Source organism: Podarcis bocagei (assembly GCF_964188305.1).
Source record: "Podarcis bocagei genome assembly, chromosome: 1".
In the NCBI taxonomy this organism is placed as follows: domain Eukaryota; kingdom Metazoa; phylum Chordata; class Lepidosauria; order Squamata; family Lacertidae; genus Podarcis; species Podarcis bocagei.
This window is the reverse complement of record NC_138125.1, coordinates 49,780,187-49,807,077: the sequence shown is the minus strand read 5'-3', so window position 1 is coordinate 49,807,077 and position 26,891 is coordinate 49,780,187. Positions and strand designations below refer to the sequence as shown.

At 43.4% G+C, this 26,891-nt stretch overlaps 2 protein-coding genes across 20 annotated transcripts in view; one reads left to right on the top strand and one right to left on the bottom strand.

Annotated features, from left to right (window-relative positions):
• The window catches only part of LOC308597318 (uncharacterized protein), a 146,941-nt gene that overhangs the window by 49,121 nt on the left and 70,929 nt on the right, over positions 1-26,891 (bottom strand). The gene's annotated exons all lie outside the window — the stretch shown is intronic.
• The window catches only part of RAD51B (RAD51 paralog B), a 403,358-nt gene that overhangs the window by 316,081 nt on the left and 60,386 nt on the right, over positions 1-26,891 (top strand). For 10 of the 16 annotated variants that reach the window (XM_081212884.1, XM_081212887.1, XM_081212882.1 and 7 more), the window contains one exon: positions 9,970-10,495. The exons of 5 other annotated variants lie outside the window; for them this stretch is intronic. In XM_081212884.1, coding sequence (XP_081069010.1) covers positions 9,970-10,029 — 60 coding nt within the window. In that variant the 3' untranslated portion in view covers positions 10,030-10,495. Of the gene's footprint in view, positions 1-9,969; positions 10,496-26,891 lie in introns of those variants that run through there. One more of the 16 variants, XR_014012871.1, reaches the window with a different exon arrangement.

The window sequence follows — 26,891 nt, the reverse complement described above, 5'->3', positions numbered from 1 at the left end:
GGCCTCAGAGAGGTTAGGCTGGCCTCAACTAGAGCCAGGGCCTTCTCGGCTGCGGCTCCAACCTGGTGGAATGCTCTGTCACAAGAGACTAGGGCCCTGCGGGACCTGACATCTTTCCGCAGGGCCTGCAAGACAGAGTTGTTCCGCCAGGCCTTTGGTCAGGGCGCAGCTTGACTCCCTCCTCTGGCAACCTGCACAGAATTTTGTTTAATCGGTTGCCATCAATTTGATTTTAACTAATTTTTATAATGAAATATTTTTAGAATGCGTTATTATTTGATTGTTTATTTGATTGTTGTTAGCCGCCCTGAGCCCGGCTTAGCTGGGGAGGGCGGGATATAAATAAAATTTATTATTATTATTATTATTATTATTAGTTATCAATCTTGCTTCACGATTGGCAAAATGGAGACTTGTGCTTTGCAGGGGGGGGGGGGAGCAGCATCCACCCCCTCCAAAATTTCTCCAATGAAAATAGGGACATCCTAAGGCAAAGCGGGACATTCCGGGATCAAATCAGAAACTGGGACAGCTACTGTAAATCCGAGCTGTCCCTGGAAAATAGAGACACTTGGCGGGTCTAAGCATCCACTTTCATTTGCTGTGGTTGTTGTTGTTGCCCACGCCCCACAAAATTGTACTAATGAGCCTCTACACCATAGTGACTAGAGATGTATAATAGCTTATTTTTACTTAATGGATTTTCCGTATACAGGGAAATCTGGATTAAACTGAAAGGAAAGAAGGAAATAAAGAGTATGGACTGGCATTTTGATAAAGATGACATGGTGTGGGCGCTGTGCAAGAGTTGTAGGCTTGACCTGTAAACTCCAGTCTAGCAATACTCTCATTGAACTTGGTGAAACTGACTTTTGTGTAAGCATGATTAGAATTGTGCTTTAAGAAGGCAAATTAGGCTGGGCCATGGTGAAGCATTTTGCTTTCTTAACATAAAACAATTTTGATAATGTGCCATTTTTTGCTTGTGTTTTATTCATACATATCTAAATGGGGCCAGGTTTAATATTCCGATAATGTTAACCCTCGTTCTAACAGGTATTGGGCCAGGCTTGTTCCAGTGCGTACTGCAGAGCCTAAGCCCTGCCAAACCCTTGCATTTTTGTGCAAGTATGTTCAAGATAAGATAAACCATGAGTACACAGTACTCACGGAGGGCTGAGGGAACCTTTCAGAGCAGGCTTGCAACACTGTATGAACAGCTTTATGAATTAGAAAGAGCCACTAACACCTTTCCTTTTGTCTACTCTGTATATGCCACCTTGACCCTCATCATATTGTAGGATTGCCATATTTCAAAAAGTAAAAACCAGGACACCCCCAAAATTCTTGAGATTCTTTTTAGGAAACCCCAAAGATCTGGAGCTTTTTATTTATTTATTTTTTTACAAAGATTGACTTGCCTAAGATACAAGACTAAGCGCCACATTTCGGAAATTTCCCCCGGACGTCATTTACACCTTTGAGATCTGGCTGTATGGCAGCCCTATCATATTGTCAACGCAAGCATCAAAAGACTCTATGTTTTATTTTCCAAGCAAGCATCAAGACTATTGGCTTCAGAAGCCATTGTAGCCTATGCTGGAGCTGAGCCAAAGGGGAAAAAGTGCTGAATCATCTAGCATAGACAGTATCTAATGTCTCGTGAATACCATATGCCCCAGTTCCCACATGTTTCATCTAACCAGAAAGCACATGTTGTTTTCTCATTGGATCCATCCACCTGTATATGGTTTTCCATAATGATTTTCCGCTTGGGTCCTCTTTAAGTCTTATTACGTTGCCCAAATTCCAAACTTTTAGACCATTTAGTTTTCCTTAGAGTACTGCCCCCCAACATTTTGATGGCTTGTGCACACATTTAGAGTATATCCTGGCAAGATTTCCATATGATTTGTTCCCTGAAATATTTGTGCAGTCCCCACTTTATCTTGCATGATCCTCTGGGTTTTCTTTACATCCAATCTTATTATATTGGCACAAACCTTCTATATTATGCACCAGTTTCTCCCATGCAAGCCTTAGGCTAGTAGCTCTTTATACATCAACACACACACACCACCTCTCAGTGTAAACAGCAAGCGAGTCTGTCAGAGATCAGATGCTACATAACTCTCAGAAACTCCAGGATTGAGATACATTAGGAAAAACACTGACAGAGCAGTCTTTTTCTATTCACATGGGTGGGGAAATTAGAAAGCTTATTCTCTTAAAGTGAGTGCTGAACTACTTAAGTGGCTGGGCTACTCTGCTAAAGCCTTCACTGCTGCTCATACTGTCATTTGTGCAAGCATGTGGGAGTGAGGTCATTGCATACACATAACCAATGGTTAGGTCACATGCAGTATACTTTTATTATGACTCGGCCACCAAACGCCACGCATCTCAGCATCAGAGAAATTTCATAATAATAATAATAATAATAATAATAATAATAATAATAATAATAATAATTTATTATTTATACCCCGCCCATCTGGCTGGGCCTCCCCAGCCACTTTGGGCGGCTTCCATAAAAACCAAAAATACAATAAAATATCACACGTTAAAAACTTCCCTGAACAGGGCTGCCTTAAGATGTCTCCTGAATGTCAGGTAGTTGTTTATCGCTTTGACATCTGCTGGAAGGGCGTTCCACAGGGCGGGCGCCACTACCGAGAAGGCCCTCTGCCTGGTTCCCTGTAGCTTTGCTTCTCGCAATGAGGGAACCGCCAGAAGGCCCTCGGCACTGGACCTCAGCGTCCGGGCAGAATGATGGGGGTGGAGACGCTCCTTCAGGTATACTGGACCGAGGCCGTTTAGGGCTTTAAAGGTCAGCACCAACACTTTGAATTGTGCTCGGAAACGTACTGGGAGCCAATGCAGGTTTTTCAAGACCGGTGTTATATGGTCTCGGCGGCCGCTCCCAGTCACCAGTCTAGCTGCCGCATTCTGGATTAGTTGTAGTTTCCGAGTCACCTTCAAAGGTAGCCCCACGTAGAGTGCATTGCAGTAGTCCAAGCGGGAGATAACCAGAGCATGCACCACTCTGGCGAGACAGTCCGCAGGCAGATAGGGTCTCAGCCTACGTACCAGATGGAGCTGGTAAACAGCTGCCCTGGACACAGATTTGACCTGTGCCTCCATGGACAGCTGTGAGTCCAAAATGACTCCCAGGCTGCGCACCTGGTCCTTCAGGGGCACAGTTACCCCATTCAGGACCAGGGAATCCTCCACACCTGCCCGCCTCCTGTCCCCCCAAAACAGTACTTCTGTCTTGTCAGGATTCAACCTCAATCTGTTAGCCGCCATCCATCCTCCAACCGCCTCCAGACACTCACACAGGACCTTCACCGCCTTAACTGGTTCTGATTTAAAAGAGAGGTAGAGCTGGGTATCATCCGCATACTGATGAACACCCAGCCCAAACCTCCTGATGATCTCTCCCAGCGGCCGCATGTAGATGTTGAAAAGCATGGGGGAGAGGACAGAACCCTGAGGCACCCCACAAGTGAGAGCCCAGGGGTCTGAACACTCATCCCCCACCACCACTTTCTGAACACGGCCCAGGAGGAAGGAGCGGAACCACTATATAACAGTGCCCCCAGCTCCCAGCCCCTCAAGACGGTCCAGAAGGATGCTATGGTCGATGGTATCGAACGCCGCTGAGAGATCCAGCAGAACTAGGAAACAGCTCTCACCTTTGTCCCTAGCCCGCCGGAGATCATCAACCAGTGCGACCAAGGCAGTTTCAGTCCCATGATGAGGCCTGAATCCCGACTGGAAGGGATCCAAATGGTCCGCTTCTTCCAGGCGTGCCTGGAGTTGTTCGGCAACCGCTCGCTCAATCACCTTGCCCAAGAATGGAAGATTTGAGACTGGGCGATAGTTGGCCATCGTGGCCGCATCTAAAGATGGTTTTTTAAGAAGCGGTTTAATAACCGCCTCTTTCAGCAGGTCTGGGAAGGCTCCCTCACGGAGGGAAGCATTCACCACCCCACGAAGCCCATCGCCCAGTCCTTCCTGGCTAGCTTTTTCCCACTGGTCGTAACTAGAGCAATCAAACTGAGGCACATAAAAAGGTCACTGAGTCCATCTTATTCTACAATCTCAGAGTAGCCTCTTTATTCCATAGACAGATAAAAACAGAACCCACAGCAAATGTTAACATTCTGATAGAGATCTTGCTTACAATAATAAATTACCGTTGGGTGACACCTAATAGGTCAAGCAGTCCTATGTTCTATTTTTGTCTCTCATGTCTCTCCCTGGCCCAACCAGCTCAGGAATCTTCTCCAGAGTTAATCTGTTGTTGTTGTTGTTGTTGTTTTTATAATATTTTTTATTGATTTTACAAAAAAATTTTAAAACAATACAAACATATAAAAAGACATACAAACACGCATAGTTTCATAACCTTTTTTTTTATGAACCTTGTTTCTCAGACTCCCCCATACCTCCCCTTTCTGCATCCCAATGTCCAAAATTTTTTAGCAACTTCTAAATATTTCTGTCAAGTCTCTGTCCTTTTAATCTTTCCTTCAGTCTAGTCTTATATCGCTGTAATCCTTTCTTTCTTAAAACCTCGACATTCTAACATTCATCAAGTTTATAATAGTCCTTAAAATAGATTTAAAATTTCTTCCATTCTTCTTCCGCCGTCTCCTTTCCCTGATCACGGATTCTGCCAGTCATCTCAGCCAATGTCATATAGTCCGTCACTTTCATCTGCCATTCTTCCAGGGTGGGTAGATCTTGCGTCTTCCAATACTTTGCGATAAGTATTCTTGCTGCTGTTGTAGCATACATAAAGAAAGTTCTGTCTTTCTTTGACACCAATTGGCCGACAATGCCCAAGAGAAAGGCCTCTGGTTTCTTAGGGAAAGTACATTTAAGTACCTTTTTCATTTCATTGTATATCATTTCCCAGAAAGCCTTAATCTTAGGGCACGTCCACCAAAGGTGATAGAAAGTACCTTCAGTTTCTTTACATTTCCAACACTTATTGTCAGGCAAATGGTAAATTTTTGCTAGCTTGACTGGGGTCATGTACCACCTGTAAATCATTTTCATAATATTTTCCTTTAAGGCATTACATGCCGTGAATTTAATACCGGTGTTCCACAACCATTCCCAGTCAGCAAACATAATGTTATGACCAATGTCCTGTGCCCACTTAATCATAGCCGATTTAACTGTTTCGTCTTGTGTATTCCATTTCAGCAGCAAATTATACATTCTTGACAAGTTCTTAGTATTGGGTTCTAACAGTTCAGTCTCTAATTTTGATTTTTCCACCTGGAAGCCAATTTTTCTATCTTGTTTATAAACCTCCATTATTTGATAATAATGGAGCCAATCTTGTACTTTTGGTTTCAATTTCTCATGACTCTGTAATTTCAATTTATCTCCATCTTGTTCCAAAATTTCCCAATACTTTGGCCATCCGGCCTCCATATTGAGTTTCTTCACTGCCTTAGCCTCCAAAGGTGACAACCATCTAGGGGTTTTATTTTCCAACAAATCTTTATATCTTATCCAAACATTAAACAATGCTTTTCTGACAATATGGTTTTTAAAGGTCCTCTGCACCTTGATTTTATCATACCATAAATATGCATGCCAACCAAATGCATTATTAAAACCTTCCAAGTCCAAAATGTCTGTGTTCTCGAGGAGCATCCACTCTTTCAGCCAGCAAAACGCTGCTGCTTCATAGTGTTGTTGTTGTTGTTGTTTTCGCAGTGGTGTTTAAAAACAATGTGTTTTACAACTTTCCAGTGGGAAGGACATTAAGCTCATTATTAAGGTTACTCCCATTACGGTGTTTCGGCAATAGGAAAAAGTCTTATTTCAGAACTCTTTAGTAGACCAGAATTCTGATCCCACTTTTGGGTTATAGTTGCCCTACAGCTATCCCTACTTAGCAGTGGCAGTGCTAGCAATATGTCTGAAACATCAGTTCCGATACTTGAACAAGGCAAAAGCTTCAGGTTAGCTGCTAGACTCCAGGTACTTTGGTCAATAGCTAGTTAATCTAGTATGATGATCTCATAGTCTTACTGGCTGGTGATATGGCTGATAATGCTGAGAGGACAGCAAAGAAGACAAGTGCTTCTCTTTTTATTTTTAAACACACTTGCTCCCTTTCTTATTGCAGAGTCCACATGCTACCCTCTCCCCAACTTTCCAGTGGACAAGGCTTCACTATTAGATTCACCACGGGCCCTGTGACTCTATGCCTTTTCATTTAAACAGCATCTTTACCCAGCTTTATTGACATACTTCAGTGCTTTGTTCCTGAACAATAGCGATGAGCTCATCTAGGTGCATGTTGCCCTGTGGGGGGCCTTGGGGGAACTTTACTTTTCAGCACTACAATGGAGCTTGTTTGAATGATCAGCTGAAGAAATCCAGCATGCTGCAGCACATATTTGCCTAGGTCTATGTCACCTTGCAGTGTAATTATTACTAGCAAACATTTCTCTTTGGACTAAGCTGTCTTCCAAACAAAGAGATGTAATCTGCAGTCATTCATTATCACCTGGAATATTTTTCTCCTGATAAGAACTGAATGCTTTTCCAGGTTGCTATTCTGCCCTTAGCTGCCGATAGCTGTGAGTGGATGATCTTAGACTTAGAGGGTACCTTGAGTACAGGCTTCAGCATCTTCCTTCAAAGGAAGTTTGAGCAGTCACCTTTCCTACTGCACCTCAGACCATGTACTGGCCATGTTTGGATAATTCAGCTGATCTGCTTCCTGTGCAAGAGAAGAGCAATTGCTTTCCTCCCTTGCCCACTCAATACAGTGGTACCTCAGGTTAAGTACTTAATTCATTCCGGAGGTCCGTTCTTAACCTGAAACTGTTCTTAACCTGAAGCGCCTCTTTAGCTAATGGGGCCTCGTGCTGCCGGAGCATGATTTTTGTTATCATCCTGAAGCAAAGTTCTTGACCCAAGATACTATTTCTAGGTTAGCGGAGTCTGTAACCTGAAGCGTATGTAACCCGAGGTACCACTGTATGTCTGTCCCACTTATGTTATTATTATTGATTAAATTTGTATACCACCCTTTATGTGAAGATATGAGAACAGTTCACAAGAGAAGAATACAAAGTGAGAATGCAAGATACATAATAAAGCATAAACAAAAACTAACCAATAACCCCCCTCCACACACACACACACACACACACAAACAAAAAGCCATAGAATGTTAATCAGCCTGGTTGAAAAGAAATGTTTTTGCATGGTGTTTAAAGATATGTAATGAAGGCACAAGTCGAGCCTCCCTGGAGAGAGCATTCCACAATTGGGGAGCCACCACAGAAAAGGCCCCTTCTCGCATTGCCATTCTACAGACCTCTAGTGGAGGAGGCACATGAAGAAGGTGTTGCCTACAGAAGGGCCTCATATAATTATTTTGTTTTGTTTTTTAATATTGTAATTATATGTTGTGAACCGCCCTGAGATCTACGGGTATAGGGCAGTATGCAAATTCATGATGATGATGTTGTCTGGATCAGTTCATATGGGGAGAGGTGGTCCTTGTGTCATTGTGGTCAAGAGCTGTTTAAGGCTTTATAGGTCACAACCAGCACTTTGAACTAGACCCAGAAACTAATCCCGAGCCAGGATCGTTATAATATGCTCAAAACATCTTGCCCTGGTAAGCAACCTGATGGCTGAATTCTGCACAGCTAAAGTTTCTGAAACATATAACACATAGCAGTAATCTAACCTAGAGTTAATGGCATCGTCATGCATAAAAGACAACGTGCAGACCAAGATTGTGTGGTCAGTTCCCAGATTATCCATCTGAGATATCCATCACACTGCTCCGACCTATGTGCATTAGATTTATGCACATACATGCTACAGAAACCTCCTGATATGTCTGTCAGGACAACTGTGCCCAGTGGGTGGAGAAGGATGTTGCAATCTTCCACATGGGAGATGACCAGGAGAGATTATCATCTAAACCAGGCTAGTATTGTAAAATCCAAGGTACATGAAAACCCTATAATACTGAACATTGTACCAGGGCAGTTTGATGAAAGGCTGCAAGATAAATTTCTTTAAGCTCTCCTGGCTCCATGCAACCTTAGTAAATACTTTTGCCTTCAGAAAATCTCTAATACAGAGATTGGATAGATTATCAGAGAGGGCTGTTTGCCATCAGCACATTTTCTCTGGGAGCTGAGATATGTAGGGAACATACCTGGGTCTACATCCTTAGCTGATAAAAATCAGCAAAGTTTCATCCATTTCAACAGAGACGTGCCAGTTACCACCCACAAGTCTGCCTCATGAACAGAGAAGTTGCTTAGATCATCATCAGTGGGGATATCTAAATTTTGGCTTGTTCCTCTTAATCTCAGTGTCATCGTTGTGGAATTTAACACTTTTTAATACTAGATGCCATGATTCATGAAGAAGCTTGCACTTCTAAGCATCCCCCTTTACTTTGGCGCCTGGTGTGAGGTCAATTATAATAATATAGTTTGACTTGCATACTATAGCATATGGGTTGCCAGTCAGTGGTGGCACCTCTCTTTTATGGAGTACCCTCCCCAGGGAGACATGCCTGATGCCATCTGTCAGAGCTGCTTCCAGATCCTAGCTCACAGAGGATCACGCTAGCCAGCGATCATTAAGTAAAAGTCTTTATTGAGTTACAGTTTCCATTCTCAAGCTGCTGCGTGCAACTCTACGTCTAGTGGTTAGATCGGCGAAGCTCCGTCTGAGTCTCCGCCCCTTGTGCACCAACTTAATATCCTAGCCCTGCTCCACCTTTTCCGCCTGACTGTTCTCCTCTGGGTCCCTCTGCCCCCCGGGGTCTCTTCCTTCCGGGACGCTTCAGACGCTGACCCCCCAGACCCTTCTGTCTCCTTGCGCCGGGCTTTAGGACCTGGCTCCCTTTCCGGGCTGCCTACTGCGTCACTTTCCTGTGCATTTGAACTTGGCGCGCGCGCCCAACCTTCCACTTTCCGTCTGACCGTTTCTTCGCTCCCCGATGGAGGTGTGGCCACTCCTGACTCGTGCCCTCCCCCCTGTTGTGAGCTGCCAGCGCTTGATCCCTGGCGCCCTTCCTCTTCCCTGCTCTCTGGCGGTGACGCTGGTCCCGATTTCCAACTGCTCTCCTCTGAGTCCCCTCTGGCTCTATCTTCCTGGGGTGTCCCCCTAGGCTCCCCCCTTGCCCTGGCCACTGGTGCTCCTTTCTGTGAATCTTCTGATTCACTGGAAAGACTCGGAGATCTTGGGTCGTCGTCATCACTCATCTTTTCTTCTGCCTCCTCCCCCTCGCTCTCTGTTTCCTCCCTTGCCCTTGCCTCTGCTCCTGAACCCCTGACACCATCATTAGCAAAATCATTCTTATTCACACAGGCCTTTGGGTCTTAATTTTAGCAGGTTGGGATGGAGTTGGATCTTTTTATATATATATTATTTGTGTATTTGGGGCTGATTTTCATTGGTTTCAATGTTCATTTTTAAAAGTTGCCTTGAGTTTCATTTGGGGGGGAGTGACTAATAAATATATTCATCTTATATCAGGTTATTACAAGTATAGGTTGCCAAAAGTGTTGAAGAGAACAGCCATGCAAAATGGACAAAGTGTCTTGTTCAACACAGTTCTAGTTTTTCATTTTCATTTTATTTGATGCTATTTCAGGTGAACTCCCTGCCAAGTGATCTGGTGTTTTAAGCATTTGGAGTAGTTGGTCAGCCTTTGCAAAAATGATAATGCATTGATCAAAAGCAGAAGATAGATAAGGAAGCATATGGAAACTAGCTAACACAAGAAAATTCATTATGTTGCAGTCTTAGATAGTGCTGATTTCTGAGTGGGCCAAGAATCTAGTATCTCTTTGTAGGTAGAAATGCCATCATTCAAACTTCCTTTAAAAAACCCAGTTGTGCACAGTACATCATGTTGTCACTGAAACTGGTTTTATTTCTTGTATGTTTCAGATCAAAAGGACCAGCCATATTGCGGTTGGGAAGGAACAAGTCCAGTGCTGCAAGCCATAAAAGTGAGGAAAGACACCTTTAAAAATGAACCTGAAATGGTTTGATCCAGTTTCCCCAGTGAGACTCCCTAGTACACATCAGCAGTTACAATATGCAGGACTGCAAGCAGCTGGAACAGCGAACACGTGCTTGATAAGTGTAGATACTATTTCTGGTCTGAAGCAACTGTTCCATATGATGGCTACTAGATTTTTCTGAATAGATAACGAACTCCGGAGTCTGTAATCTTACACATTCTCCTCAATTAACATTTGCATATTGGAAAGTAGTACACGCAACTTCCTTCTTCAGTTAATAGTTGTGTGTTTTTCTGTACATTTTATATTGATCCCTATCTCTTGTCTGATGCAACAAAAGCTCATCTACTGAGATCTGAGAAGCTGCAGTGAACTTTGTCATGCTTCAAAATGTGTACGGCATGATTTTCATAGCACATTACCAGTAAAATCTAAAAGATCAACATGAATCACCACTACTTGGTTTCCATTCTCAAAGCACTATACAAATATTAGCTAATGTCATTCAATCTTGCTTTATTAAAGGATATACCAAACTAATAGGAAAAAATGACAGACTTTGCCCATACGTGAGAGGAAGGATATATTCACATGGCTGTTTTGCAGAGGAACATGCAGCCATTGCAAGCCACACTCAGCTGTGATGTCATCCTGAATCTCTCACCAGGAGAAAAATGTGGACATGAAGGGGAGACCCGTTTTGGTGGCAAAGTCAGTCCAGCAGCCAATGTGCTATGAGCTAATGATCACCACAGTAACAAATAGCCACTTCATGAATATTATTTTGATGTAACTGTTACAATAGTCCTGTACAGTAGATCGGCATTATCTTCCCCATATTACAGATATGGAGCAGAAAGAGAGTGGCTCATCACCAAGTAGGTTTATGGCAGAGATGCTGTTAAGAGAACTTTTTTAGCTGCCATGTTACAATAGAGTTCAGATGGAAAGATACCTTTTAAAATGGATCCACTTAGATTGCTTCTTTCACTTTGGTTAAGCACACAGGTGCCAACCTACACACTCCAAGGAGGCCAGGCAATATCCTACCTAAGGACTACATTGTCTTCCATACTTAAATAACAGAAGTAAAAAAAAAGCAAAGGGAGTGTAAACAGTCTATCTGCTACTAGTTTTTACAAAGGACTAGACAAGGGATCAGCGAACTTTTTCAGCAGGGGGCCAGTCCACTGTCCCTCAGACCTTGTGGGGGGCCGGACTGTATTTTGAAAAGAAATAATGAACAAATTCCTATGCTGCACAAATAACCCAGATATGCATTTTAAATAAAAGCACACATTCTGCTCATGTAAAAACACCAGGCAGGCCCCACAAATAACCCAGATATGCATTTTAAATAAACGGACACATTCTACTCATGTAAAAACACGCTGATTCCCGGACCGTCCGCAGGCCGAATTTAGAAGGTGATTGGGCCAGATCCGGCCCCCGGGCCTTAGTTTGCCTACCCATGGCACTAGACAGTGTGTTGGGTTGTTACAGAAGAGGGCAATTGGTTCATAGCTGAAGTGAAAACTGCAAATTGGCCATATCAGTAGGCTTTTCCTGCAGAGCAAAACCTCAGTCCCAGCCTAAGGCAAGCCAAATCTATTTGGCTGGTAGGTGAGAATTAACTGCAAGGTGAAAATGAGATACCATGGTTATGATGAGATCTCTTGGAGAAATATCTCCACTACTCAGCCTGGCTAGGCTACTGTCTAGGTGCCGAGTATTCTCAAAATGATGAGGAACGGACAGTTTTGCTAATTCGGAACAGTAAGACAGCAACTTAAACAGTAAGACTTTTCCGATTCATTTCAGTGGAGAGAAACAGAAAGGAAACCCAGAACTGCCCCTTCACTGAAATGAATAGGAAATTATTTTACTCAAGTAGGGAGGGAGGATTCAGTGCATGCAAAAGAGCTCAACATATCATCACATGACCGTTACTCGGCACAAACCCATTTAGTTAAGCAGAAACCATCTCTCTTTGTCCTTCAAGCCATCAATAGAGCCAAAGTTTTTATTTTTAATGCACACTGTCAGGGCTGCCTCAGGTCTCAGCTCACAAAAGACCAACGCCAAGTTCTTCTTATATACAAGGATGTTTATTGCAGTTCATAGTAAGTTCCACCACCGAGGCGTGCAGCCCCCACGTCTGTTAACCTTAGACGGTAGAAGTCCCCTCTGAATCCGTCCCCCCCCCTACACCAGTTTAAGAGGCTTACGCTGCTCCACCTCTTTCTCTCTTTCCTTTTCCGCAGGGTCCTTCTGCCCGCTGGGGTTCCGCTTCTTCGGGATTCTCCTGACGCCGAATCCTCAGACTGCTCTCCCCCCCTCCTGCGTGCTTTGGGCCCTGGCTCCTCCCCCGGGCTTCCTGTACTTCCCCGCGCCTCTACATTTGAACTTGGCGCGCGCGCCCAACCTCTAACCTTCCTTTTGACAGTTATGCTACTCCCCTCACTGCCCTCCTCCCCTCCCGGGAGAATGGCTTCCTCTGAGCCCTCCTCCTTCTTTGCTGCCTGAGCTGTTTCCCCTGACACACTGGAACCTTCCCCCCCTACGCTGCGCTCTGGTGGGGAAGCCGGCCCTGATTCCCAGCTGCCGCTTTGGGGTCCCCTGCTGGCCCCTCGCTCCTGACACTCTCCCCCTGGGGCTCCCCTTGCCCTGACCACTGGCGCCCCCTTCTGGGAATCCTCTGATTCGCTGGAGAGACTCATGGAATCCCTTGCGTCATCGTCATCTTCTTCCTCGCTGTCCTGGGATTCCTCCCCATCGCTCTCCATCTCCTGCCTTCCCTGTGCCTCTGTCCCTGTACCCCTGACACACACGTAGACAGGATAGTGTCAATCCGAAGATAATCTTTTGGAAGCATATCCTCACATTGGCTGTCTTCTCCAGTCACAAAGAACCTGTTGCTACAGCTACCAACTACATTGTTCTGTTTCATTGAGCCCCTATTTTTTTAAAAATGCAAATTAGTTCTTGAATGGGGGAATCCTCCCCACCTTCTGTGTTACCGGTTGAGTAACTTAAAGGAAAAGGGAGCTTCCTGTTTTGATGGCATAGCCTACCTTTAAGTGTTTAAATGGATAGAGCAGGAACCTCATTTGAACTAGATAGCCAATGAATATTTTGTGGAAGTATTGAGAGACACAGAAGTTCTTCCCTTCCTTTTCTTCCCACCCCCATCCCCCAAATGATCACATGCCTAGTTCCAAGACCTTTCAGTAGCACAATAGGCTGAATGGCAAGGAAAATTCCACAGAAGGACGTTTAGGTCTCCGGGGAACTACCATGGTCTGTGTAGGCCTAAAATCTTCAGGGGGCGGAGGGCAGAAAGAGAGAATGTGTATAGAGTGTACTTAAAATTAAAACACACACACACAAAAACCTCTACAATGCAAGAGTTGTTTAACTAGATTCTCCTGTACTGTCAGAACATAATGGTTTTGCAAGGACAAAGCTCTTAAATATTTTCCTCTGTCATTTTCTCTGGAGATATTTCACCCAAGGGACTGGTATATTTATAAACATTCATCATTTAAAGTTTTATCCCTTCCTTCACTGCTTTGTAAATAAAATAATTTAAAGATAGAGAAACTGAGTGAGATACTTGAAATTACACCAAGTTGTTGGCAGATTTTTGGCAGAAAAGGAAGAAAAGCAGTTTCCCCACCCCCTTTAAGTCCCATGCCTCAGATTCTAGACAATATTCTGACCCCGTTTTAAATCTTAAGGCTATTTCCATATCTGCAAACGTCCATTACAGTCTTTGTTGCTTGTCATTCCTGCTTTGTTGTTTGTCGTTTCCATGAAGCATGCTTTGTAAGCCTTGTACAACTCTGTTTACAGTACAGTGCATACATGTTTTGGCTCTATTAGGCTGGATAACATTTTATTTTGAGGGTGACACTTCCCATTTGGACCTGACAGGCGAGGCCTTTTGCCTCCTCTTTTAAGGGGTGGAATCATTCTGCCCTTCAGTTACCCTGCTGTTTTTGGTTGGGTCTTTTCTTCTCTTGGGAAAATCCTTTAGCTGGGCATTTTAAGTGATCTGCTAGTGTTTTCTTCTTTCTTGTGTCTCCTGTTCTCTTTCTTCCTCTACTGCATCCTCAACCTCAACCTTTTCATACCCAGGACCCACTTTTAACCCAAACATGCATTTGGGGACACATTTCTTAATCTGTTACCATATAGTTGCACGGTGGTAGTGCTCCTATTGTGACCCACCTTGAATCAGTCCATAAATCACTAGTGGGTCCCGACCCACCAGTTGAAGACCAGTGCCTTGGGCTGTCTGGGTTGTTCTCTGTGTTTTCCTTCCTGAACTCCTCTGAGTTTCCCTGTGTGGTGGTTGTCCCCATGGTTTGCCTCTTCACAGGGACGCGGACTTATAAAAAATATTGGGGGGGGGCGGGAAAGCTCATGAATAATAAATAAGCTCATGAATATGCAAATAAAGTGGCGCCGCCTCCTCGTGAGCGAATAGGGAAGAGCGTGCTGCGCCTATTAATCAGCTCCGAAGGAAATTGGGTGGAGCTTTTGCTCGGGAGGGAGGGCAGGAGGCATGCAGCCCGACCCTGTGCATTTTGGGCTGGGGGAGGGGCGGCGATGGCGCTCTGCTGGAGGGGCGCCGGAGATTATTTTTGAGGGGGCTCGGGCCCCCTCAAGCCCCATGGAGTCGGCGCCTATGCCTCTTCAGCTTTTCATTCCTGTGCCTGTTCCTCTTCAAATAGCCAAACAAAATCTCCCCCATTTGTTTGTCCCAATCTCAATCTTCTTCATGAGGTTTTTGTCCTCCCTTGTCCACTGTCCATTTCTTGTGAGTGGAGAGAAGGCTTTAGCCAGAGAGTCACGTCTGTTTGGCTGTAACCAAAATTTTAGGGCAGGAAGTTTGGCAAGCCTCCTAACTAAACTATCAAAAAGGGAGTGCCATTTTGTTTGGTACACTGTATTTTTTTGCTCCAACCAGCTCTGCTCTGTTTGGTGAGTCCTGCAACCCTCGTTCTGAGCAGGATCGCCTAACGGGCCACTTCTTTGCCTTCTGCCTTAAGAAATCAGTGCAAGCAGTCGGCACAGCCATCCACAAATTCCCTGGTGTGCAGCAATTTGGGAGAAACACAGCACCTTTGCTTCTGGCCATCTTTGAGGCACGCTGGCTTTATTTCCAAGGTGGTTAGGGCCTCTGTTAAGTCTGCTTCAAGGAAGCACCAAAAAAGGGAGATGAAAACACAAGCACAGCTCCAGAAGGCATGAGAGGGCAATCTTACAGATCTTATAGTTATAGCAGCTCTGTGATGCCTCCCCAGAACTCTAGGGCACACTTGCCTTGCAGAGTGGAACCAGCTGCCCAAGGGGCCAGAGTGAATTCACAGGTTCAGATGTCCCAGGTTTCATCTCAGCTGCAGACACAAGCTTTCCAGCCTGTGTCCCTATCACCTCTGCCAGGGGTAGGCAACCTAAGGCCTGGGGGCTGGATGCAGCCCATTCGCCTTCTAAATCTAGCACACAGACAGTCTGGGAATCAGCGTGTATTTACATGAGTAGAATGTGTCCTTTTATTTAAAATGCATCTTTGGGTTATTTGTGGGGCATAGGCATTCGTTCATTATTATTTTTCAAAATATAGTCTGGTCCACCACATGGTCTGAGGGATGGTGGACTGGCCCACGGCTGAAAAAGGTTGCTGACCCCTGACCTCTGCTCTAAAGTTTAGAGTCCTAATGTCATGCACGATGAGGGCATGTTTGAACAGGAAATTGCAGTTTTCTGACAATTTGCACCTACAAAGAGCAAAAACAAAGGCTGTCAAAGTACAGGCCACAACTCGACTTGCATTCAAATTGGACCCTATCTTTGTGATCCTGAAGCCCAAAGATTTGAGCCTAGTATCATTACCCTTGCTACAAGCTCTGATAAAAGTGGTAGGCATTTGAAGATAATATATTCTTCCTTCCACTGCTTATTTTTACAGTATTCAAACTCTGGAACAAAACTGTCTCCCCACAGTATATAAAAATACATTTTTAAATAAATAAATAAATAAATGTACTGAAGAGGATCCAGCTGCAAAGTGATCTGACGGCAGATGTAAGCACTATGAAATCCAGAACTAATAAATAAAAAGTCTTGTCCTGAGGGAAAATAAACAACAACGAAGTGAAATGGAGTGCAAGGGGAAGGGACACAGCCTCAAATTGCACTTGATGTCACTGCTATACAGTGAGTTTATTTTCATACTAAGTTGCTTGCACTTTTATGAGACCAAGAGTCCTAAACACGATGAGGGATATGGGATTTTGTGGAAAGGGCCTGTTTCATTTCTCACATAAAGATGTAATGTGTTACTTGATGGGATGCCTTGTTGGAGCCTAGATCCTAGCAATGTGCACAGCCCCCAAGATTTGCCTTGCATCTGTGCATTAAAAAATAATAATTAAAAATCAATCTGTTTCTGTGTCCCTCTGTAGTAACATTGTTCAATGTTCAGATGTCACAAGTGTTGATTAGGAGCCTCAAGTTAGTGAATAACTTCCAGAAGGATTTGTATCAACTGTATCAACTTCAGTAATTGAAATTCAGTTTACCTATAAATTGGCCATGATTTGTTTGTCAGCTGTGGACATACAGAGCCTACAGAGACTTCATCTCTCAATAGGTAGCAATGAGAATGTCCAGCCCGGGTGTGAAACAAAATAATTATGCCTAATACATTCCCCTGCCAATAACATCGACAAACAAGAACATGCCAGAGCAGCTTAGTTCCCTTAACAAATCCATGTAGGCTGCTAGCAATCGCTCCACACTTCTCATAATATCTCCAAGACTGAAGGTTGGCAACTGCAGCTGTAGCTGCCAGGCTCTTTTCTTTTTTGAGGCAAGTGCTCAACTCTGCTGGGGCCATTCCCTCGCTGGTGTTGTTACTGCAAGCTCAAGATTTAGTATTTGGTCCTTTAACTGGCAACCTTTCACTGCTAGGAAGTATACTATTATTAGTATTAGTATTACAGTGGTACCTCGGTTTATGAACTTAATCTGTTCCGGAAGTCCATTCTTAAACTGAGGCGCGCTTTCCCTAATGAGGCCTCCTACCGCCAGTGCCCTTCTACCCTTCGGCTTCCGTTCTTTGTCTGAGCTAAAGTTCGCAAACCAGGACACTATTTCTGGTTTTGTAGAATTCGTAAACCGAACTGTTCTTAAACAGGACTGTTCTTAAACCAAGGTACCACTGTATTTCAAGAATGGATTACTGCAAAGCACTGTATGTGGTGCAGCCCTTAAGGTGGCCCTGAAGCTAATACAGAATGCAGCGGCCAAACTGCTACCATATTTTTCGCTCTATAGGACACACTTTTTCCCCTCCAAAAATGAAAGGGAAATGTGTGCGTCCTATGGAGCGAATGCAGGGGGGAGGCAGGCAGGAAAAGCCCCCAAAAGCCACACACAAGCTCTGCGTGGCTCTTGCGAGCTTTTCCTCAGGAGGGAGAAGGGACTGACGCGGCCAGTCAGTCCCTTCTCCCTCCTCATAGAAAAGCCCACAGGAGCTTTTGCGGGAGGTGGGCGTATTGCCATAGCCCCACGCACCCTCTCGCTCTCCAGGCTTCCAAGATAGCCGCCTGAAGGTGACTGAATGCACCTTGAACGACACCTAGTTTTAGAGGGGGAGAACAAGGGGGGGAATTCTCCCCCTCTCTGTGCAGCACCTCCTGCCGCTTCGCTGAAGGGGCACTGAGCAGAGAGGGGGAGATTTTTTTTTTCTTGTTCTCCCCCTCTTTTTCTTGTTCTCCTATGGTCCGGTGCGTCCTGTAGAGCGAAAAATATGGTAAGTGGAGCGGTCTGCTGTCGGTATATAATGCTGGCCACCAGGGCTTTTTTTCCCCAGCCGGAACTCAGTTCCAGCACCTCTCAGGTGGGCGCCATTGCCATTATAAGAGAACAAAGGAGATGTTCATGGTGAGTTTCAGCACCTATTTTTCTAAAAAAAAAAAAATATCACTGCTGGCCACCAACATAGTATTGGGCCTTGCTTAAAGTTTTGATACTTGTGGCACATTAAAAGATTAATAATTGTGTTGTAGCATAAGCTTCCGTAATAAATTGTTAGTTTTTAACGTGCCACAAGACTCCTGCTATTTCCCCGCTTTTTGCTTGGTCTGCCATTTGCTTACTAAGACTTCATATGACCGTCTCCAGGCCATGAAAGCTAGTGCAATGCTAAATTTGTTAACAGTCTTTTAAGATGCTGCAGGATGCTTTGCTCCAACAGGCTTAACAAGCCCACCGCTCTAGAAAAAGGGAAAGTAATTCACAAAACTGCAGGATTGTTTCTTCATAATAGAGTCCGCTTTCCTTTTCATGTGCAGTGTGTACTCCTCGGCTTAATTTGCACACGTATAGCTGCTGCTCCCTCCCACTCCCATGTAATTCCGAGCTACAGCTGCCAAAAGGCTTTCAGCTCACATGACAGTATATGTGAGTTTAAGCTTTTCCAACTGAACCTTCTATTTTTCCTTTCGAAGGTTTTCTTAATTAGGCCTGATGGCCAGGGAAATACCAGCCGGAGCAGAGTATTTAGCAGATAATTGCTTAGCTTTACAGTTCTCTTTGTTGCTTATTTAAGCTTCATTTGCCCATTCCGCTTTGTACCTGACTTATCTCTTGCAAGAACATCAGTACTTGAGTTATGTCTAGTGACTTCATGCACAGTCCCATGAGATTTTACTCCCTTTTACCCCATTGGCTGGCGTGCATTGTACTTCCAATGAGTAAATCCTCAAAAGGAAAGAAAGCTCCAATGTCCAATAGTACAACATCTATGGGTTCATAATTTGCTGCTGAAATTCACTAAAAGATTATTTTGGTTCAAATATTGTCATGTTGACAATTCAGAACCCTGTTCCAAAAATCTTAGCAGCCTTACTGAAAACTATTCAACAGTTTCAATATTCAAACACCCATGATGCAGTGGCACCTATAGTGAAATATGCATACACAAGTACAACTTAACAGTCTTAAGATTACAAACTCTACAATGCATCCTTCTCTTGCGAGCATGGGCGTAGCTGGGGGAGCAGGGGGGCAGCTGCCCCCCCAAATCAATAATAAATCAATAAAAAGACATAGCTAACTGAGGTTCTGCGCCCCGCCCCAACAAAAGGCCTGCCACTCTTCCCCAACAAAATCCTGGCTATGCCCATGCTTGTGAGTAAGGATTCATGTGCAAAAATATCCACAGCCTCACAAAAACAAATTGTCAAAGGAATGGAAGTGCAGCTGGAAGCAGTTAAAACACACAAATAACGGGTGCATTTTCTGAAGAAATTGGCAGCATGAGCAATGAAAATGAAACAGGAACCAGCCTCTCCTACTGTGCGTTTTTCATATGAACAGCAATAAAAGCAATTCTCCGTAGGTCATTAAAGAAGAATGGTTGTGGCCTAGAATATACAATTCGTATTTACATTGTTTCCAACAGAGGTTCCACTTTCTATTCTTTCAAATGAAGTCTGAAAAGGTTTCATGAAAAAGTGAAGAAGAAGAAGAAGAAGAAGAGTTTGGATTTGATATCCCGCTTTATCACTACCCGAAGGAGTCTCAAAGCGGCTAACATTCTCCTTTCCCTTCCTCCCCCCACAACAAACACTCTGTGAGGTGAGTGGGGCTGAGAGACTTCAGAGAAGTGTGACTAGCCCAAGGTCACCCAGCAGCTGCATGTGGAGGAGCGGGGAAGCGAACCTGGTTCACCAGATTACGAGTCCACCGCTCTTAACCACTACACCACACTGGCTGGTCTAGTAAAGAGGAAGCTGTGAGATGATGGAGTGATATTTTAAATATGTATCAGGAGTTAATGCAGTAGAGAGGATGACTTGTTTAAACAAGAAGAAATTAGAATACTAAGTTAGTTTTTACTTTCCATAAGTAAATGTTATCTGTAGATCACAAGCTCTTAAGAATAAAGTCTGAGGGCACTCATTGGAACTGATGAATAGAAATCTTACACTAGTTTAAAAACCAGTAACATGTATTTAGTTATTTTACACATATATGCTATTTCTCCAAAATATTTATAGCAGTTTATATATTGTTCCCAATAAGTTTCCCATCCTATCCAGGCAGATGACAGGATTAAATCTGGTATCAACAGTGGAATTGTATATTGCGCCTTCAAACCATTATTTGTGATGAGTCTGGAAAACAAAAAAGCTATACAAAAACTTTGTGTCTCTCTGCAACAAGAAACTCCTGACTCCGCTCAGTTACAACCAGGTCCAGTGCCACCCTAGTTACTAAACCATATAATGCCACTGTCCACACATCTCTCCCTTTTTATTTTAGAAAACAGCAATTGAATAAATTAAGACTACTGAAACATTTGATAGTTCAGGTTAATCAGTCAATTACATCAAAGGCTTCCAAAGAAGTACATGACCATCTGAATCTTAACATGGCCAGAGCCATCTGGTAAGACTGATTTCAATCTCAGGGGCCTTTGAGAACACATCAGCTCAAAGCTACAAGAAGAACCTTATTGCCTTGCTCCAGTAAGAACAGAAACACCGAATCCTTACTCCGCCCAGAAACAATTTAAGCCTTGAGCCACCTATGTTATCCACAGCCTTGTGCATTCACCCTTATCAATAATTGCTTCTGCAGGTATTATGGTTAGAGATTTTGGAGTATGTGAATCAGTACCCATCAGGGAGAACAAAGCTGATCAAATGATAGCCATGTGGTTATATGACTTGGTCTACCCAGGACGTGCTGTAGGAGAAAAGACTGAGTAGTCAAGAAACCCTCTTGTTGTTAAACATTGGTTCATTTCCGAGACTGTGCTTCAAAATCCCTCCTCGGTGTGAACAAAGCAGAAAGGAAGTTTCCATGAGCGTTGATTATTCTAGAGGCAATAACTCTTAGAGCAGAGGTGGGAAAACCTTTCTCAGACGGTGTGCCACATTCCATTGTGGGCAACTTTCCAAGGCAGAATGACAGTGGTGGGTGAGGCCATAGTCAAAACTTGGTGTGGATACAGACGTGACTCTTACCTTTCAACAGTAAGCTGCAAGAGGTTTGTATAAACATACAAACCTCTATTCTCTATTCAGTTTAATGATACATTCCAGCCAGGCAAAAGCACTTGAAGAGCTGAGACAGTGAGGGATGTGGCTGCAATAAGAGTTCTGAAGGCAGGAAAGAGAAGGCTGGAGGGTTGCATTTGTTTTCTCTCCCTGCTTTGGAAGACAAGGATACTCCCATATTTAGATACATGAAGGGATCTTAGTGCATTGTGAAAGAAAGGGCAAATTAGGAGTATATCACATGTCTTCAGCCTTTATGTGGATGAATGACTCCATGACAACATCCAAACCTTATGGGCAATGTTGATGTGTTTTCAGCATACTCCCATATATTCAGGATACTCCCATATTTAGATACATGAAGGGATCTTAGTGCATTGTGAAAGAAAGGGCAAATTAGGAGTATATCACATGTCTTCAGCCTTTATGTGGATGAATGACTCCATGACAACATCCAAACCTTATGGGCAATGTTGATGTGTTTTCAGCAGAGGAACTTGTTTTAAAAAGAAACAGTTCCTACAGCTTTACTTCTTACAAAAGCCTTCACTGGAATTGAAAAAAATAGACATTCTGCTAAGTTTGTTTATGCAAAAACGTTAAAACAAATGAATGAATGAATGTTAATAAATTCCCTTACAACTAAAACTCCCCCCCCCCTTTCATGGTTTTTCCCCTAACTGCTTTGTAATGAGAATATAGATGCTGGTATTGACAGTCAAAACCAAGTATTTTCCCAGGAGGGACAACTCCACATTCCACATCACTATTCCCAGTAGTCCTATTTAGCCATTTGCCTAAATGTGTGTAGATTCAGCATGGGCAGAGGGGCCTGGACACCTGCCCTGCCCCCCACATCTCCACAAGTGCCTGCTGTACTTCAGATCTCCCCATGTTGAGAGAGAAGATCTAAATACGTACAGTATTCTAAACACAGCTGAATGTGCTCAGAATCCTCCCTGTAAAGCATATTCACCCAAAACACCCACACATATTTGCCCCCAAAACATTCAAGCCCATATTCATCTGGCATGAATGCCTGAAGATGGCTATAGTGATCTCCTCCCTCTATGCCCATCTTATCCTAATCACCTATACCTGAAAAGTCAGTAAAGGAGCACTTTGTCCTGTGCCACATAGATTTTTGTTTAAAAATTTGGATTGGCTATGTAATACCCCAAAAACAAAGGCTGCAGAGTTCATGGATGTGTGTATTTTTATTTAATTTGTGTTTACCTTGTCCCAAGTAGCTCCAAGTTAGAAACAATGCATTAAACAAACATCATGGAATCATAAAACTGTAGAGTTGGAAAGGACCCCAAGGATCATGTAGTCCAACCACCTGTAATGTGGGACTCTCAACTAAAGCATCTATGACAGATGACCATCCAACCTTTGCTTAAAACCTCCAAGGAAGGAGAGTCCACCACCTTCTGACGGAGTGTGTTCCACTGTCAAACAGCTCTTACTGCCAGATGTTTAGTCCTGATGTTTAGTTGGACTCTCCTTTCTTGTAACCTGAATCTATTGGTTCAGGTCCTATTCTCCGCCAGATAGTCAAATAAGTACAATTGATACATATATATTTTTAATCCTTCCCTCCCTTCCTGGGCACCAAATACCTGCCCAATCAAATACTTGCAATGCTATTCAGAGCTTGGCAGGGGTCCAAGGAAGAAGGTTGTTCCACGGTTGTGGGACAGAATTCCTCAGTGCATTTCATGGGATCTTTATTTTGAACTTCATTGGCAGGGGAAACATATTATCTTCATTTACTGGAAGGATATGTTCCTACTTGTTTTGCAATCTGTGTATGTGTTACATGCATTGTGATTTGCATGCTTAATCTGTGAATACAAGGTTGCAAAGCAATGATTGGTGATTTTTATATGCACTTGTTATATTGGTTAGCTTCCTGATGCAAAATTCCCTTAATGAAATCTGACTGCGGTCTTTTAATTGCAGGGCTCTCATTATTTCACAATCTTGTGCTCTAGCTAACTTCTCTCTCATCCACATGCAAACAAATAAAATCAGAGAGGACATAGGTACTTGTCTCCATGAACTGAGTAGGAGGCAGCTTGTTTTGTAAATACTGACAGTTCTGAAGCAGGATCTGTGAGGCATTTCTCAAACCTTAAATCCCAATTTCAGTTTTGAGGATTCAGGTACATTCAACTGACAAATAATGGTTCGGGAATCCCAAACTCAACATTTCATAACTGATCTGTCTCAAACAGGAAATATTGACATAGTTTGTACATAATGTTAAATCCTGGTTTATTAACTATTGTTTATTAAAACATGGCTTAGCATTATGTGTGAACTCAGCCAAGCAGCTTAACTGTGGTTTATCAGCTATGGTTAAAGGTCGCTCATTAACCAAGTTTTTATTGTTTTTATTGCTGGTTTATAAATCTTAGTTAGAATTTACCATATCTTAGCATTACATGTGAACTCAGGCTGCCTTCTTAACAATAGTCAATGAGCCTTCATCTCTCAAAAGCTAGAGTGGTGAGTGCAGTGGCGTCGCAACGGGGGTGGTGGTGGTGCGCCCTGGGTGCCATGTCTGCAGGGGTGACAAGAAGTCACCCCATGGGGGCTTGCGGCGGCGCAAGCAGCCATCGCACCGCCGCAGCCGCATGTGGAGGATCCTCCGTTTGCGGCTGCAGTCGCAAGCAGAAGATCCTGGCACCGTCCATACGGCCCTGGAGCATCGCCGCTGGCAAACTGCTAAGTACAGCGTATGTGCGGCAGCATACACATGCGCTGTACGTAGCAAAGCTGCACATGCGCTGTGTAGCAGTTTGCTGCTGCCGGCACTCCAGCGCCGTACGGACGGTGCCGGGATCCTCTGCTTGCGGCTGCAGCACATGCGCCCTACGTAGCAATCCCCGCCCCGGGTGTCACAACACCTTCCTTCACCCCTGGGTGAGTGAAGAGCACAAGTTTTAAAACCAAGTTTTAAGTGAAAGTCTGCCAGACATCCCAGCTTTAACTATGGTTTATTAACTGTGATCAGAGGTGTCCACTTGAAGAAAATATTGGGGGGACCCAGACAATGACAGTGATATGAGAGGGAGGGTGGAGAGGAAGAAGGGACAGCAGAAAAGAAACCTCTCCCTCCTCCCCTGGCTCTTACAGTGTGTCTTATGTGGTTGAAATTTTTATTTTTTTTAATGAAAAGCAACCGGGAGCCATTTCCTCTCTTGTCCTCCATGAACTCGCCCCATGGAGAAAGCAGTTTGCATTCTCTCTCTCTGCTCCAGTCACAAGGGTTGTAACAAATGATGTTTGAGGTTTTTGCCCAATGCCAGCTCTCTTGCCATATAGCAACCCTTTACAAGTTCCTTAACAGGGCTGGTTGGCAAATGAAGTCCAAACATAGAAAAGAAAGAAAGGCAACAATGCCTATCAACTGGGAAGAGGAGCCCCCTCAAATATTTGATTGGGGGGACTGAAGGGACCTGGGCCCCTTAGTGTTGGCGCCCATGGTTAACATGAAGTATGAATAATCTTAACCATAACTTAGCATTATGTGCAAACCAGGCCACTGGAGATAAGGTTTTTAGATGTTCTTAATTATTTTTCATTATTTTATTTTCAGTTGTATTGGTTTTTTCCTCTGTTGTTTTCTGCTCTGGATTCCTTTAGAAGGAAGGACAGGGTAGACATATAATAAATATTTTGTGACCTAGGGCACTGACAGAGTTTTCTGAGTAGACCATCATACCCTTCCATTCCCCATCTGCTTTGTCTCTCTGTCCTCATTTCCCCACATTATGGGCTGTCATGGACTCTGAGGGCTCTCTAATGCCAATTCACTTCCATGCAGAAGGGGAAACATGATTAAGAGCCTACATGCTACACACAAGTGTATGTTTAGAAATCCTGCTTCTTTGCAATTATATATCCTTGAGATGCTTTCCCCTCTAAGGGAACCCAAATGTATACAACACAAATGCATCACTGAGTTGCAGTGGAGGACTGAACAACCTACAGCAAAGATTCTAATCTTGCTTTGCTGCATGAAACATTGTGTGCTACTATTTCACATGCCAGGGCAAGAAAAGGGAAATGTCTTTAACCTCACAAATACCTAAGTTTTCATTATGCTACATTAAATGTTAACAGTAAATGGGTAAAACCACTTAACCAGTGAAATGGGTAGAATATTGTGTTTTCCGGGAAGTGGCCTGTGCTTTGACCTAATTTGTGAAATTTGTGCATGATTTAAGCAGCGCTTCAGCCTAATTCATGAGAGCAGCAATGGATTTGCTTAAACCATGTAATAAGTAAAGCCTTTTATGAATTGGGGGTGGGGGGGGGAAGTATTTCAGAGTTCATGAATTGGGCAAGGGCTTTGCCTGTTTTCTAAATTAAGTAGAAGCTTTGCTTGGTTCATAAATCATAATTACTGGAGCTCATAAATTTGAGGTGCTGTTAATATCTGGAATGAAACAGTCATACCATCCATCAGTTGAGCATGAGACTCTTAATCTTAGGGTCATGGGTACAAGCCCCACGTTGGGCAAGAGTTTCCTGCATTTCAGAGGGTTGGACTGGATGAGCCTCATGATCCCGTCCAACTCTATGGTTCTATGATTCTATTATCTGCCCTGCCAAATGGCGTTCATGTTGTGTATTTTCAGTGTTCATTCCAAAATGGGCCTTACATGTGTTGCTACATGCACATACAGTATCTGAACTATTCAGCGAGTGCAATATGGGCACTTCCCATATTGCAGTGAAAGATGAGGACCATTGTATGCAGAAATTAAAGCATTCAGCTTATAGAGCATGACTGATCACTAATTTGACTTTCACTTGTAAACACTGAGAAACCTAGGATGCTTCATCCTAGTTTTTTATATGGCACCTTGCCTAAGATTAAAACTTCAGAGTGTTCACTTCACATATATTAATTTATGCAAGTTCAATCTATTAATAACTAACAAATTTTAACACTGTATAATCAGCTAAAAATCTTTAACCCGCTGACAGCCCTAGCTGCTAGCATTTGTTTAGCAGTTTGCAGGGTTGGGCTGTTTAGCGAGTACTCAAGGAGAAAGTTGGCAATGAGAAAATGTTCATTTTTCTCGACTACTTTGCAATTTCTTCTCTTTTACTCTAGACAAAACAGTATTGATTAAGAAATACAACAAAGGTGTTTCAATGGAGCCAGAGTTTTATTTCCTATGCAGTTTTATTTGAGTTCTTTTCCTAACATTTATTAGCATGGAATTTGCTTTTTTCACAGCTGCTACACATTGGGCTGACATCTGCATTGACCTCTTCCCTACAACCCCAAGGTGTTTCATCCCTGGTCAGTCACCAACAATTCAGACCCCATGAGTGTACATGTGAAATTAGGATTTTTTTGCCCCACTCTGCATCACTTTACATTTGTTCATACTGAATTCTATTTTTCATTTTACTGCCCATTCACCCAGTTTTGAGACACCCTTTGAGATTTCTACAATCCCTTTCTGTTTTAACCACCCTGAACAATTTGGCCTCGTCATCAAACCCGGCTACCTCACTGCTTGACTATTAATCATTTATGAACATATTAAAAAGCGCTGATCTCAATACTGATCCTTGGAAAACTCCACTTTCTACATTCCTCCATTGTGACAACACCTGACTGTGGCAAAAAGTCAGGGTACCGGAGACTCTTTCTAAAAAGAGGTAAAAATCAATAACTTCCCAGTTATCCTTATTCAACCGCCAATTCTCACAGACTTGTTCTTACTGGGAAAAT